The sequence below is a fragment of the Dermacentor albipictus genome, chromosome 1 (assembly GCF_038994185.2).
Source record: "Dermacentor albipictus isolate Rhodes 1998 colony chromosome 1, USDA_Dalb.pri_finalv2, whole genome shotgun sequence".
Lineage (NCBI taxonomy): Eukaryota > Metazoa > Arthropoda > Arachnida > Ixodida > Ixodidae > Dermacentor > Dermacentor albipictus.
Genome location: NC_091821.1, coordinates 154,049,798 through 154,065,366, shown reverse-complemented (window position 1 = coordinate 154,065,366; position 15,569 = coordinate 154,049,798). Strand labels below are relative to the sequence as shown.

The following is a 15,569-nucleotide window of genomic DNA, read 5'->3' as shown; positions in this document are numbered from 1 at the left end:
TTATGTGTTGGCCGTGACCACGACGTGCTCACTGCTGGTTAACAACCGGAGGAGGAGGAGGAAATAACTTTATTGTCTGCCCTGCGAGTTGGTGGGGAGGGCCAAAGGCCCCGCCTAGGTGACGGCCAGGAGTTCTTGGGTCCTGGCGGCATCCTCGGCCCGCTGGACGGCCCATAGTTGATCTTCGAGGTCGGGGCTGAGCAGCGCGGCTTCCCAGCGCGTGCGAAGGCTTAGAGGCCGCGTTTTCTTTATTGTTATTTATCCCTCGGCATTCCCATAATATGTGCTCCAGAGTGGCTCTGGATTCACATGTTTTGCATTTGTCCGTAGGATATACATCCGGATATGTGATGTGCGAGAGCGCAGGATTCGGATATGTCCTAGTTCGTAACTGCCGCCATGCGACAGACTGCTTTTTTGTCAATTTTGCGTGAGGTCGCGGGAATAGGCGCCTCTGTAACCTATAATATTTCGTAACGTCACATGGTAGCTGCAGAGATGAAAGAAAGACCGATGCAGATATAAAGGCTATCCTTACATCTATTAATCTGAAGCTTGAAAGCCTACCAGCCCTCGTAACTCGAGTGCACGCCATAGAAGAATCTATCACGCACATGTCTGCCATTTTTGAAGAATTAAAAAACTCAATCGGTGTGCCAGAAAATGAGATTAGAGTGCTCAGAAAGAAGGCGCAAGAACTGGAGGAAAGGGATAAAAACAACTTATCAGCTCAGGTACAACTTCGACGAGAAGTAAATGATCTTGAGTTTAGAAATAGGCAGCTTAATTTGGAAGTTCATGGTGTTCCTTCTCTGAAAGATGAAAACTTGCTCACGATATTTAATGAGGTTGCCGATAAGCTCAAGGCACCTCATCTTGTTAAACAGGACATTGCCTCGGCACACAGGCTGCCCGCTCAGAAAGATAAGATACCCGGTATAATCGTGCGCTTCACAAGGCAGGCGATCAGGGAATCGTGGTTGACTAAGAAGAACAAATTAAAAGACAGTAACCCACACATCTTCATTCAAGAAAACTTAACCAGGCACAACCGAGAACTGTTTCTGGCAACAAAAAACTGGGCGAAAGAGGCCAAGTTCAAATATGTATGGTATACCCATGGGAAGGTTCTTGTGCGTATGACGGATGGGGCAAACGCAATCCATATTAAATGCCTTGAGGACCTTCATCGTCTTCAGCCAAAATGAAGTGTGTACTGAGTGATATACTTAAGGGAAGAGGGCAAAGATGTATGAGCACACTTTTTACTCACCAGATGACCTGAACATTATGGTATCTAATTTTAGGTCTTCCGTACTAAAATGTGTACATCTAAACGCAAGATCTGTCCGCAACAAAGTCAAACCCGGATATATCGAACTCGTAAAAAAACGGGAATCACTTCGATATATCGTGTAATTCGAAATACAACTTTTAACAAATTTGGCAATGTACAAACCGCACCTCAGTAAAAAGCATTCTTTATTTGATAAAAACATGTACGGTGGGACTATTAATGCGAGAAATAGTCGTTGATCTTCTTCTGCTTTTTGATTTTGAAAGCATTATTAAGCATGCACTTCTCAACGTTATCGAGCGACTGAGAACAGCTGAGCCCACAGCCTTCTATTGACTCACAGTGACGGCGAACAACGCTCAGCGCGTTAAGTGCGTCGGAACACGATGGCGGGTACGAACTCGTCGTATCCTGACAGTTACTGTCGCCGGCGGCATCCCTAGTGAGGTCGGCAATGATGTCTTCGTCAGCGAGCTCTCCGGTTGTCGGAACATCGTCGTCGACGGAGACGAAGTCTGTTGCTGCAGTCCCATCACAAACAGCACCCGGGAACTCGGCAAGCTGGCTAAACAACTCATCAAGTTCCTCCAGCGGTTCACCGCTATCCAGGGGTTCATGGTGATTGTTTGATGAGCTCGCGCCAGCCTCGCCGGAAGCAGAGAGTCCACAATGACGGAAGCAGTTCTGAATTGTTTCTTGTTTGACGTCGTTCCATGACTCATTCAGCATGGTTATTGCTCCCAGGAGGTCAATTTTCAGCTCCCGGCCAGTGCGGAGGTTTAGCAAAAGCCTCTGCACAAGTCGCTTTCTGTAGCCTGCCTTCAGTGCACGAATGACACCTTGGTCTAAAGACTGCAGCACCGACGTTGTGTTCGGCGGAAGAAAACGAAGCTCGATGTTGCTGACGCTGACGTTGCAATGGTGGGCAGAGCAGTTATCAACCAGTAAGCAGACCTTTCTGCCTTGGCTTACCAGGTCGTCGTCCCAGGACTTGAGCCACTTGCCAAAAAGTTCGCTTGTCATCCAAGCTTTCCCATTCGATCTGTAAGACACCGGGACAGAAAGTGCGTTCTTTAGGCACCGCGGTGATTTGCTCTTTCCTATTACGAGCGGTCGAAGCTTGGTTGACCCGTCGACGTTGGTGGCGAGCAACACGGATATTCTGGCTTTATTGACCTTCCCGCCGTGGGATTTGTCATCACGACAGGCCAGCGTTCTGTTCGGAAGCATTTGCCAGAATAAAGCAGTCTCATCGGCGTTGAATATATCACGAGGATGGTACCTTGTTTTAATGTCGTTCCAATTTTCATCAATCCACTTTTGCACGCTGCCGAGATCTACAGCGCGGCTTTCACCGGTGACAGCACGGCCGACAATGCCGTGACGCTCTTTAAACCGCTGCAGCCAGCCTGAGCCGCCTCTGAAGTCATGTCTGTTCAGCATGAAAGCGAAATCCTTTGCTTTCTGTTCGATCATTGGGCCAGAAACGGGGATGTTTTGCGACCTAACGTCAACAAACCACTTATACACTGCAGCCTCTACGTCTTCAAATGCAGCCGTCCGTACTCGTCGAGCGCTGGTGGTAGCAGCAGGCCTCTTGTCCGCCTTAGCCCTAATGTCGGCCTTATTTTTCAAAATCGTACTCAGCGTGCTTCTGGGGATGCTGTACGCTGCGGCGACATCCGACTTCTTTTCTCCGCGCTCAACTCTTCTGATGATCTCCAGCTTTGAAGATATGGTTAGGTTCTGTCGCTTCACAGCAGCCATCTTTCACGAAGCGGACGAGCTCACCGCTCCCACAAAGCAACGAAGCACACGGAACAAAGCAGTCGCAATGGCAGTCGCGCGAGTCACATACACGTGGCTGCGAGTAAACAGAGTGCGCGGTCGAACCACTTCTGCTAGGGGTGGCTGGGTGGCTGTCTGAGGGAGCGAGAGCAGCGCTGGGACTCTATTTTAGCAGCGCCGTGCGAGCGCTGTTGGGCTAAACCACTTTGGCCAAGTGGGGGGGGGGGGGGGATGGATGTTGGCGCAGCTCGCCCGGCCGCCACGCGGGAAAGCCAACTTCTGGAGCAGTTTTGCGCGGCTTGAAGTTCGATATATCAAGCGCGGCTGCTATTTTTGTTCGATATATTAGTATTTTTTGCTATATATTCTCATTTTAGCAATACAATGTTCATAAATTGTTCGATATACGGGGTAATTCGATGTAAACGGGTTCGATATAGTCGGGTTTGACTATTTTCTTTAGAAGAATTCTTCACTAAATTTTCTTTTAGCTTTTCTGTTATTATGTTCAGCGAAACATGGAGCACGAACGAGAGTGACGTTTTCAGAATGAAAGGCTACAATACGTACTACATCAACCACCCTTGTGGTCGCGGAGGTGCCACTGCAATTCTCACTTTGGAACAAATGGACTGTGAACTGCTTGATTCATTTAGCATAGTGACTCCAGACTATGAAGTGTTAAATTTAATTGCAGATAAGGAAATTTATTCGGTCTTTTATCGGCCGCCAAATGGGCATATTTCAACATTTATTTATTTTTATGAAGGCTTTCTTTCATTTGTATAGAAAACAAGTATAAGCTGATCGCCGCAGGTGATTATAATATTGATATTGGTGTTAACACACTTACTAGTACAAATTTTAACAACCTTCTCTTGTCATATGGATTTGACAACGTTATTAAAGAGCCAACAAGAATAACAACTGAATGTGAGTCAGTACTAGACATCATCATAACAAACCTTTCATCGCAAGATACAATAGCTGGTGTCCTATCATGTTCCATTAGTGATCATCTTCCCGTGTTCCTTTGTTTACAAGTTGCCCGCACTGTAAACTGTTCGTCTGCTGACAGTTTTTACCAGCCAGTAACCGATACGGCTCTTGACGCGTTTAGGAATGAGCTGCTTCAAACAGACTGGCGTGAAGTACTGAATAGTCATGATGCTAACAATGCCTACAATGTTTTTTTAGATACCTTCAAAAGATTGTACAATGCGCATTTTCCTCTTTAAAGACGTAAAAAGAGTAGAAAAATTCGAAAGCCATGGGTCACACATGAACTGTATCAACAAATGAAAGCAAAAGATAAGCTCTACAGACAGTTCTTAAACATCTGATGATTTGGCCGTCTTTAAACGGTATCGGAACCAACTAACGAAACAACTGCGTACTGCACGTAGAGAGTACTTCTCAGTTGCTCTGGGACAAATTAAACACGCTATTGCGTCGCGATAACCAACGTACCTACATTTCTAAACTAACAATTGATGGCCAAGTTTTGCACGAGGCGGTACTGGCTGATACTTTCAATATTTTTTTTACAAATATTAGTACGCTAGGAAGCTCCTCAAATGCATGTCAGTATATCAGCACGCGGAATGAAAAATCAATATTTCTACAGCCAGTGAATGTACAGGAAGTAATTTCAACAATAATAATTTAAGGAACAGCAGCAGTAGAGATATACACGAAATTCAAGTAAAACCAGTAAAGTCTGTCGCAGATGTCATTGCACCAGTTCTAACGCATATTTTTAATAAATGTTTGACGGCATCGACATTCCCAGCGCAAATACAAACCGTAAAAGTAGTATTGCTTTTTAAAAAGGGAAGCCGAAATGAATTGGGCAATTACCGTTCGGTGTCTATCTTACCTATATTTTCTAAGCCCCTTGAAAAAATAATACACTGTAGGCTTGTACACTTTGTTCATCACTGCGAAATAATAACGAAACACCAGTTTGGGTTTAGGAAGAATATTTCTACAGAATTAGCTCTGCTTCACCAGAAAGAGTATATTTTAACTCAGTTTGAAGGCAAGGCAATAGTACTCAGCCTATTTGTCGATTTTTCCAAGGCATTCGACCTGGTGAATCATGATGTTCTGCTGCAGAAGCTGGACTTTTACGGTATGCGAGGGTGTGGATTACAGTTATTGCAATCATATTTATCTCATCGATGTCAAGTAGTCCAAATAAACAACACGCGATCACGAGTGCTGCCACTGCCTTGTGGTGTTCCGCAAGGCAGCATATTGGGCCCCTTGCTATTTAACCTGTATATAAACGACATTGTTAACATTAATCAGAACGCCAAATTTATTATATATGCAGATGATACCAGCATACCCTTTTCTGGTAATAACATCGATAAACTTATCACTGATTGCAATGATACCATAGTTAAACTGCAGCAATGGTCCTTATCCAATTACATGAAGATTAACGAAAATAAAACAAAAGCAGTTATTTTCCGGCCGAAAAATAAACCTGTTCTTCCTCATGCCGATATTGTTTTAAACTCTCACCCTGTTGACATTGTTGACCAGTTTAAATGTCTAGGTGTGATATTCACTACCAATCTGTCCTGGGAACCGCATGTGAATTTTGTATTAGCCAAACTTGCTCGAATAACCGGTGTAGTCGGTCGTCTCCGGTACATGCTTTCTACTAAAACAAAAATATTGGTCTATACTTCTCTTTTCTATCCACACGTCAACTATTGCCAACTTGTCTGGGGCACAACTACTTTCTCTAACACAAAAAAAAAATCCATATGCAAAAACGGTATCTACTCCACGTATACAATGCTCGTCATAATGCGACCACTGCAGAATTCTTTCACAGGGCACTTGTTATTACAGCTCACAAGCTATACCGCTACCGTTTGAGTGCTCGGTTTAAATATGAAGTGAAAAAAAAATATTCATAGCCTCGATGCCTTGGCACATTTAGAAAGAAATAAGAAATGTTACAATACTAGACGTAGAGAAAACTAGAAGGTTGCTTTACCACGCCTGAATTGTGGTATGGAACGTTTGTGTTTCTCTCTGCCATCTCTTTTAAACTATTATCAGTCACTGAATTTTGATTTATTTAGTTGCTCCACTGTTACACTTAGAGACCTGTTTGCTCATTGAGTAACCTGATTTCAGCTATTCTGGTGTTTGTTTTTATCTAGCTCAAGACTTTTTCTTTTCTTCTGCATTTATGAAGTGTCCTAATACGCTTATTGCTTGTTCATTCTTTTGTGTTGACTGTGTTTGATTGATCTGGCTCAGGACTTTTTATTTTATTTATTTGCTTTGATCAAGTGCCTCGATTTGTTTATCGCTTGTTTATGCTCTGGTGCTGTCTAGACGCTGCCTTATATATGGGTATGCGGACTCGTCAAACCGCCAAGTGGCAGCTTTTTTTCCGTAGCCCCTCCATCTGTAGCACCTGATGGAAAATAAAGATTTGATTTGATTTGATTTGAATGTCATTAAATGTTGTCATTCTGTCCTCCCACTCCCACTCATTTACCGCACCGTCACGTCCGGAGGGTGTCGGGGCGTCACTTGCGACTGCGGCTCGGTCCGTAAGCCCTCGAGCCGCGTCGTGTGCCGCCTCGTTGTTGCCGTCCTCCGCGAGAGTGTGAGCGGGTGTCCAGGTGATGTATAGCTTTCTTTTGTAATTTTGGCCTCCTGCAAGAATTCCTAGTGCCTGCGGGGAGATTCGGCTGTTGGCAAAGTTTCTTATTGCCGTCTGAGAGTCGCTGACTATCACGGTTGCGTTAGTCTGAGCTGCTGCGAGCGCTATGGCTACTTCTTCAGCTATCTCGTTACTTGTGGTGCGTATCGTCGCGCACGTCTTGCACCGTTTCTCCCTAACAACCGGGCAAATAATGTTTTTACCAGTGGCAACATTGGCGGAAATATTTCTAGAAGGCGCGGAGGGATAAAGGGCAAGCGCCTCGTGCACACTTATGGAGGATCGAGCCTCGACTTACTGCTGTTTCGACTTGTGAATGGCTACAGGAATTGTGGACTACTACAACTAGCGCACCTAGCGGTCGCTAGCCAGTAAAGGATGTATAGTTTCGATGAGAGGAATTGGTTTTCGTCGTCACGATATCTTGCAAACGGCAGATGGTTCTTTGAGGGTTAAGCGGATGTTTAAGCTCGGGGTCCACTTCGACGCACCCATTTAAGTTCATGTGTTAAACGCATAAATACTCTCGTAAGGCAACAGCTGAGCCAAGTTCAGTGAAGCCTGCTGATAAGAAAAAAAGGCGAGTTTATGTTTTAAAAGTTTAGTTTACCCGCGGAAATATTTCATATAAAGATGAGAAAATTTTAAAATCAAGAAAAACAGAGACACCAGCTTTATAACGCCGTAAACACACATACACGCACACACACGCACACAGATGTTGCCATTATTTAAGCTATAGCTATAGGAATTATACTTCCCATCTGATCTATATATATATATCTGCTGCCACGAAAATGGATCTATAACGCTTTCCGCACTTAAAGCCGACATCAACAATGCGGTTTGCTTGATCCTGTTACACCACTTGCGGCTTCAAAAGGTGTCTATAGTCGGATACAACTTTAGAAAAAAGGGGAGGCCCCGCCCAGATGACCGAAGCGGCGAAGTCACCGGCCGTCCGGCGCATGACGTCGGTCCAGAATGCGCGCCCATTGGTGCACCCGCCTCGGAGGAGTAAACGCCCCCTTTTTTCTAAAGTTGTATCCGACTATATATGCTTTTAAACCATTTCAATACGGCAACGAAAAAGCGTCATTTATTCAGCATTTTCGGCGAGTCTGTTTCTGTTTTGTTGTGAATATGCGGTGGCATTAGGCAGGATGAATTTGGACGAGGTATATTTGCCAGGGCTGCTCTTGTCACATGGTGCAGAACCTTGCTTCAGGCAGTACGGCGACAAAGAACGTTGTTATGACTTTTTCCCATCCTCGCCATTGTAAAGTATACGAAGTGTTAAGTTGAGTGAAGAAAAAGGATCCATATCTGAGAAGAAATGGTTGGACATATAGAAGACGAAGGCACGCAGTCCACGAGCGACGGCCTGCACGAGCGCTGGCACGCTCTGTTGCGGCCACTGCTAGTAACCGCCAAACGTCTATGCTTGAGTCTGACCACCGTCATTTCGTCAGATTTAATTTGGTGCTGGAGCCCTGAACTCCGATGTCAAGCGCGCGAGGCGCGTTGCAGCGTCCGGCCCCGATACGTTCCAGAGATTCTGCCTCTTACCTGCGTCCAACCTGCAAAGAACGAGCTCCGCGGTCGGCGATACCGATGGAACTCAAACGACGGCGATGTTGCAACGAAAGCGCCAGCAAAGTGGGACCACAGAACGGCCGCCTCGAGTACCACGCAGCACCTCTAGTCGGCAATTGTCCCAGCCTGTGCCTGCCGGTCAACTTGAGTTACCGTCACGGCATCCTGAGTCATTGCCGGGTGAGCCCCGACAAGTCGTTCAGGTGCAGCGCGGCCAGCGGCTGCTTCCTCTGCGCAGAGTTCTCCCGATGGAACGAGTTCCTGTGGGCCATCAACTTCGAGCTACGCGAGGTCACTCACTGTCGGCAGGCGCCGGTGGGTCTGCGTGGACGCGGGGTTCCCATCGTGTCCAGAACGCAGCGCAGAAACGCGTTCGCGCTGGTCCACTGGCTGCTCATGGAGTACCGCTGCATCGACTTCGTGGAGTTGTACGAGTCGGGCATCGAGCAAAACCCCTTCCTGATCCGGGACGGCCTCCGGATGAGCCGCGATTTGGGGCATGTGAAGCTATGCAACTCCCTGCTGGACGACTACCTGACCAGGGACCTCGACGACGCTCTCCGCTCACTGGTGACCACGCTCGATATGCCGGAAATCATGAGTGTGCGCTTCTCGAGCGTTCGCGTGCCCATATTATGAGCTGCTCTGCAAGCGCGAAGCAGCGGTCGTCCGCACGAGTACGTCACTTACGCGGTCGGCAAGTGTCCCAGCTTATGCCCGTCCGTGAACCAGCTCTTCTCGAACCTTTACCGGCGGAGCGTTTTCGGCCATCATCGGCTGAACTGCGACAATTCGTGCACGGCCAGCACGGCAAACGGCTGCTTCGTCTGCGTGAAGCTCTCCCTATGGAACGAATTCCTGTGGGTCGTCAACTTCGAGCTACGCCAAGTGAGCTCAGGACGGCTGGTCCTGGCGGTATGCGTGGACACGTGGTTCCCTTCGAGTACAAGATGCAGCGCAGCCACTAGTTCCGTGTTGATCCGCTGGCTTTACTGGAGCACCGCTGCATCGATATTGTGGAGCTGTGCGAGTCGCGCATCTCGCAAAAACAATTCCTATTCAGGGACGGCCTTTGGCAGAGCCGCAACCTGCTGTATGACTACCTGCCCAAGGATCTCACCGGCGTTCTCTGTACCATGGTGACCACGCTTGACGCGATGGAGATTTTGAGCGTGCGATCCTCGGTCGTTGGCGTGCAGATACATTGCGAGCTATTCGGCAGGTGCGAAGCCTTTCGTACACCCGTAATCCACGACAACTGGGTTGAGCTGCCCGAAACCGAGGTACTGATGCGCCAGGCATCGTTCCTGCACAAGACCTACGCCAACGAGCTTTTCGCGATGGTCTATACTCGTGCTAAGTTGTGGCCAACCTTGTGTCTCGCAACGTGATCACCGAGGAGCTCGTCGTGAGCCGCTGCACGCCTACCGTGTGCGGGCCACCATATGGGTTCGCGGCGCTGTTCGCCGCGTCGCCGACCGGTGGGCGCTGCTCGAGGCATCCCGGGCCCTGAGCGCCAGCGCGAATGTCAACCGGCTGGCAGTCATTCGCACCGTGCGCGTTTGCCCGATTTCCAAGAGAGGCCGCGAAATATGCTACGCTGCCTTCTTGAGCCCCTTAGCGTGAACGATGAGTGCGGCATTCTAATACAACTTTCATGGCTCATAATATTGGTTTTTCAGATATAATATCACTTGGGAAGTTCCAAGAAGAGTAATCTGCCAACATAGGCTTATAAAGCGATTGCTTTTTGTGTTCTTGTGCTATTAACGATTGTTTGCAATGCTAACGAAAAGGTGTCACCGAGTGCTTTAATTAAAAAAAATTATGGGGTTTTACGTGCCAAAACCACTTTGATTATGAGGCACGCCCTAGTGGAGGACTCCGGAAATTTGGACCACCTGGGGTTCTTTAACGTGCATCTAAATCTAAGTACACGGGTTTTTGCGCATTTCGCCCCCATCGAAATGCGGCCGCCGTGGCCGGGATTCGATCCCGCGACCTCGTGCTCAGCAGCAGCCCAACACCATAGCCACTGAGCAACCACGGCGGGTAGTGCTTTAAGACTGAACGTCCTCTTCATGTGGCGTCGCACGCACTTGATCTTGCGTGGGGAGTTCCCTAGACGCTTCGTCATGATTCACCATTTGCTAGCCTAAATACGCGTGTCTAGGGCTCTCTGCATATGTCCATCTGCCGACATCCGGAGTGTACGTTTCAGGTAGCCTCGAAGTTAATTAGCTTCTGACAACAGCCTCGGCTCCAAGGCACAAATTTCGACATTGCTGATGTGGTATAAACGTGTGAAACGTATAACTATTTTCTGTCTTCATAGTCAACTCTTGTATCGCGAGAACGCTGAGCACGTAAGTTGCCTTGGTCCGCCGTGACTGTGAGTATATCCTATTGCAATAAAAAGCAAGAGAAGGTTTCACAGGATAACAGAGGCTTGAAACTATAAAGAGCGGTAGAACAATGTTGCTGACGCCCCACGTTGCGACAGGGTGTATTTTCTTCGTCAGGGCATTTAACCTTAAGCATTACACTTCCGAGCACTGTCATATGCTTAAACCGTTATGCGAACTAAGGAGAGCAAAATTCGGACTCTACTTCCATAACGAGTGCAAATCTGTGCATGGGTTCACCGAAGTAGGGTTTTTGGGACAAAGTATTCCGTTCGTCAGTCGCATGTATTAGCAAAGCCTGTGGGCGATATTAAGGCGATGATCTGACGAACATGATGGCACCGCACGCCTGTGAACGCACGGGTGTCGCTAGAGTAGCGCACAGCACGCTAAGGAACCCCAAGTTAATAAAGAACCCCTATTGGTCAAAATTAATCCAGTCACTCCCCAACTGCGGCCCATCTCCTAATGAGATCATGGCTTTGGCGTGTAAAATGCCTGTAATTTAATTTAATTTAATTTAATTTAACAATTCAAATGTCCCAATTGAGGGTTGCTGGTTCAGAGGGTATTTTTTTTCACGAGATATTTGGTTCATGCCTATGAAACTAGAGTTGCAGTGCAAGAACATGCGGACAGAGACGATGGACAGAGCGAAGGCTTTTCAAGATATAAGACTGCGCTGCCTCACAACTGTGCCTCCGTCCAAGCGTTGTGCAGAGAAATGTAAGAATGAAGTAATAGCAACTCTTGTTGTTTTGCCCTGTAGACCAATCTGATAGCTCTGGTGAACTATCGTCTGCAGCTAAAGTTGCTCTCGTTATAACGTTATTACCAAGCACGAATTCCTGGAGTTTTTGCAAAAACCTGTTGATTATCTTCAGTGGCTTCCTTTAAGGCCTGAAATGTAGCCTACATTTAAATTAATAATTTAATGCAGTGGCTACGGTGTGACTAGTTAAGTTTTTACGTCTTAAGGTTCATAAAACACGTAAAAAATTTATGTACAGAGTGGTCCACTGTTAAAGGGAACACCGGAGAGCGTGGCGTCTACTCGGGGCCACCGCCGGCGGGTGTTTTGAGCGGAAGCAGTGAGCGCTGTGGGCGATGCTCTTTCGTCGTCTGCTACCGTCTGCTGCTGCGCTCCGGATCGGCGCGAAGCAAGCAGCTCGCGTAGTCCGTAGTTGGAAGCAGCCATGTCTCTTCCAGCTGGAAGGAAAGCGACTGAATTGATCGATAATCAGATAAATGTTGCCCTACACATTAGCAGGAATGACACTGCCATCGTTTTTTGGTGGCCTTCTTGTTTTATAAATAAATAATTCCCCGCTTCAGAAAAAAATTTATTGTACACGTCGAGTACTATAATTCCGCGACAACTCGATTGATAGCTTTAAAGAAAATTAAAATGCTCTTCAACGGCGGTTGCGAATTCTTTGTTAAGCCTACGTACTGTAGCGACTCGAATACGCATTAGTGCACGTGAGAGGGACACTACACGGAGAAACATTTTCTAATATAGCTACGTCACCAAGATACGTTCATGAAAATTTTAATGTACGTATTTTAAGTCGAAACGCCAAACATATACGCGAGGTAATATATTGTTTTATCTAATTTTCTTTCAGCTTTACAACGGCGGCCTGTCAGAGTGTGATCATGCAGTCTCCGGCCTATTTTACAAACGCGTGAACGGCTTGCTTCGCGACGATCTGAAGTGCTGCAGCAGGCGATAGAATGCGGCGAAAGAGCCCCACCCACAGCGCTCAATGCGCCTGTGCGATACACGTGCACGCATCTTTTATCGCCTTATCTGGCGATCTTTCAGCGCATCGAACTATCGCTACTAACACTTGCTCCTTCCTATCTTGCTGCCACTCGGCTATATACTTATAAATACGCGCTACACCTTCGAACAAACATTCATTCTGTTCTACTGACTACGCTGATGCTTCGTTGGTCCGGCGTTGCTGCGAACATGCCATGACTATGCCACAGTGGCGATGAGAATGGACATCGCCCATTGCAGTCAAAGTCGACCCTGAACCTGATCCCACGCAGAACCATCATGGCTCATCACCCCCTTCCGGATTTCGAGGAAGTCAAATATAAGCGGAAGCCGTATCTTATTAAAGTAAAAGCATACTGCCAAGCTAATGCGGTTGAAGACTCGACTAATAGCATTAGTGGTTGCCGCGTTAAATACGCATACAGTGCAGGTGCTGGCAGGGAAGGTGGCTCCGCGCAAGCCAAATGCGTTGACGTATGAAAAAGTCCTCGAATTTTTTAGTGAGCACTACAACCTCAAGAGGCACGAAATCACCGAAAGCTACAAGTTCTTCAGTCGTTGTCAAGCGGAGGGCCAGCCGATTAATGAATTCCTAGTAGACATTCACTGAATTTTGGCAGTGCTTTGGATCGCATGCTACGAGATCGCATTATGTGTGGTATCCGGTCAATTGCACTGCAGGAACAGCTGCTACCAGAACGGGAATTAACGCTAGAAGACGCTGAAGCGATGGCCCTTGCAGCTGAGGATACGGACAGTGATGTAAAAAAAAAGAAGAAAAAAAAAACATGATCGGACTGGCAACGACACCCGTGTTGAAACTACTGGCGCATCCAGAAAAAAATGAACAACCCTTCTACTACCGGAAAAGGGGAGTAGGCGAAGCTTGTCGTGCGTGCACCTGACTTTCGTCACGGTTAAAACCCACAGGTAAGGGCACCGGATTCCTTCCGTCTCCCACTCCCTCAGCACGGGGGTTCTTCTCGTTGCTGTCGTATTGCCTGGGCTCGATCGGCCGGCCCTAACGGCTGAATCGGCGCCCCGACGGTGAGAGCTTTCACGGGCGAGTTCACGGGTGAGGCTTCTTTTGACGATGTGATCATTCCATAAATAGCGAGCGACAGCGGCGAAAGGCTGAAATGCGTCCTAGAGCGTTTCTAGCTGAGAGCATGCACGGTGTAAAGCTAAGGTTCGATAAGTGCAACTTGCGCAATGCACAGCAGTAACTTATCTCGGGCATCGTATCGATCGTGATGGGCGTCATCCGACCTTGACACTGTCATGCAGGCACCGAGCCTCTGTAACGTCAGCGAGCTACGTTCGTTTTGAGGAATGGTTACTTTTTACGCGAGGTTTCTGTCGAACATGTCAACCACACTTTATCTATTGTATCAGCTGCTTGAAAGAATGCACGCTGGCGATGGAAACAGCCTCAATTGCTCGAATTTAATCTTGCCAAGCAATGCCTTGAAGAAGCCAAGGCTCTCGTTCATTTCGACCCTTCGCAGAAATTTAAAATTTGAATGCGGCGCGTCTCCGTACGGTGTGCGAGCTGTCTTGTTTCACACGACCGGTAACGTTCACAGGCCTATCGGTCTCCGCTCGCGAACATTGACCCAGGCAAAGTGCAACTATTCACAGCTCGAGCAAGAGGCGCTGGCACTGGTATTGGGGGTCCCGAAATTTCGTGACTGCCTTCTAGGCCGGGAATTTACTTTGGTGACTGAGCCAGAGCCGTTTCTGGGCCTGCTGGGATCAGACAAGCAAGTGCCCACAATAGCCGCCGCACGGATACAACTTCGTGGGTCCGGCGTTGCTGCGAGCACGCCATGGCTATGCTACAGGATGCCCTTCGGGGCTCCAATAGTATAGAATGGTATGTTACCTTAGTGGTACGCTGCCGCAATGAGTTCCCCCATGGCACTATACGAACGGAGCGTTTCATGTCGGAAACCGGTTGGAAGTAGTGCATAACAGATATACAATTAGTTTCATAATGGCTTTGAGTCTGCTATATGGGGAGTCCTTGCTTAGCTTGTGCCACAAACTCTAAACAAAGGCTGGAAAGACAGAGGCTTATTAAGTGAACATACTCGAGAACCATGCAATAATTGAAAACAAGGAATGAGGCAGTGCTACACACAAGTGCAGATGTGAAATCCTTTGTCGATTCTATGCTGTAAAAGAAACACGGGCTGAATTTAACAAAGCATTTATTTCTTCAGTGCTATATGACATTGGCCGCTCGCCATCGCCAACAGTATGTCTATGCAGCGTCAAAATTGGCTGGAATTTACTCTTACGAACAACTCTAGCGTAGGAGCTTTTTGTAAACACGTGCCCTAAATATTAGGTCGTAGCGAACTCTAAAGAAGTGCAGACGAGCGTCCTTGGAGGTTCACGTCAATGCGCTGACATTGGAAAATGATTTTCTCAGTTTTTTTGTTCACTCAGAGATTCTTAGTGACTTTCTGAATTCCTATCTGCCGAACGCAATAGCTGCTTTCTTGCTCTTACAGGTAACGAAAGTTGGCGCCCTTACCGCTCTTTAGTTTTTTGGTGACGTTTCCACAGACACACCGCTAGTTATTACGAGGTTGCCCCAGCTACTTCACGGTGAGCTCTTTGTACTACGGTGGAATGGGGCACATGGCACTCAACAATGACGTAGCACGGCGTTTGAACGCCTTTCACATCCGTTGTGAGAGTCGGTGCCCATGTTCCTTAAACTCTTGCAGATACTCGAGATGAAAAGCACGTGGTCTTCGGAAAACCGATAAACAAGAAATATTCGGAGCACGAATTAAGCAGACGTCAATAAAGACAGCATAGGTTGTAGCAACTGAGCCTTCTTCGTTGACTTGCGTTTGTTGTATTTGAGTATACCATGCCTTTCGTTCACGCGTTCGCGATCCTTATTTGCGCTCCTCTAGGAACGCTCGCAGCTCTCCATCATGAATTGTAGCCACGTGCAGAGTCAGCCTACAGCAGTATGCA

At 47.3% G+C, this 15,569-nt stretch overlaps 1 protein-coding gene across 1 annotated transcript; it reads right to left on the bottom strand.

Annotated features, from left to right (window-relative positions):
- Positions 1-1,364: 1,364 nt before the first annotated feature.
- On the bottom strand, positions 1,365-3,209 carry LOC139056022 (tigger transposable element-derived protein 6-like). The gene has a single exon (XM_070533802.1). It carries the CDS (start codon positions 3,062-3,064, stop codon positions 1,514-1,516), a length of 1,551 nt encoding a protein of 516 aa, XP_070389903.1. The 5' UTR covers positions 3,065-3,209; the 3' UTR covers positions 1,365-1,513.
- Between the last annotated feature and the right edge of the window lie 12,360 nt (positions 3,210-15,569).

Excerpts from the sequence above, each read along its gene's own strand:
- LOC139056022 (XM_070533802.1), bottom strand. The coding sequence starts at position 3,064 with ATGGCTGCTGTGAAGCGACAGAACCTAACCATATCTTCAAAGCTGGAG.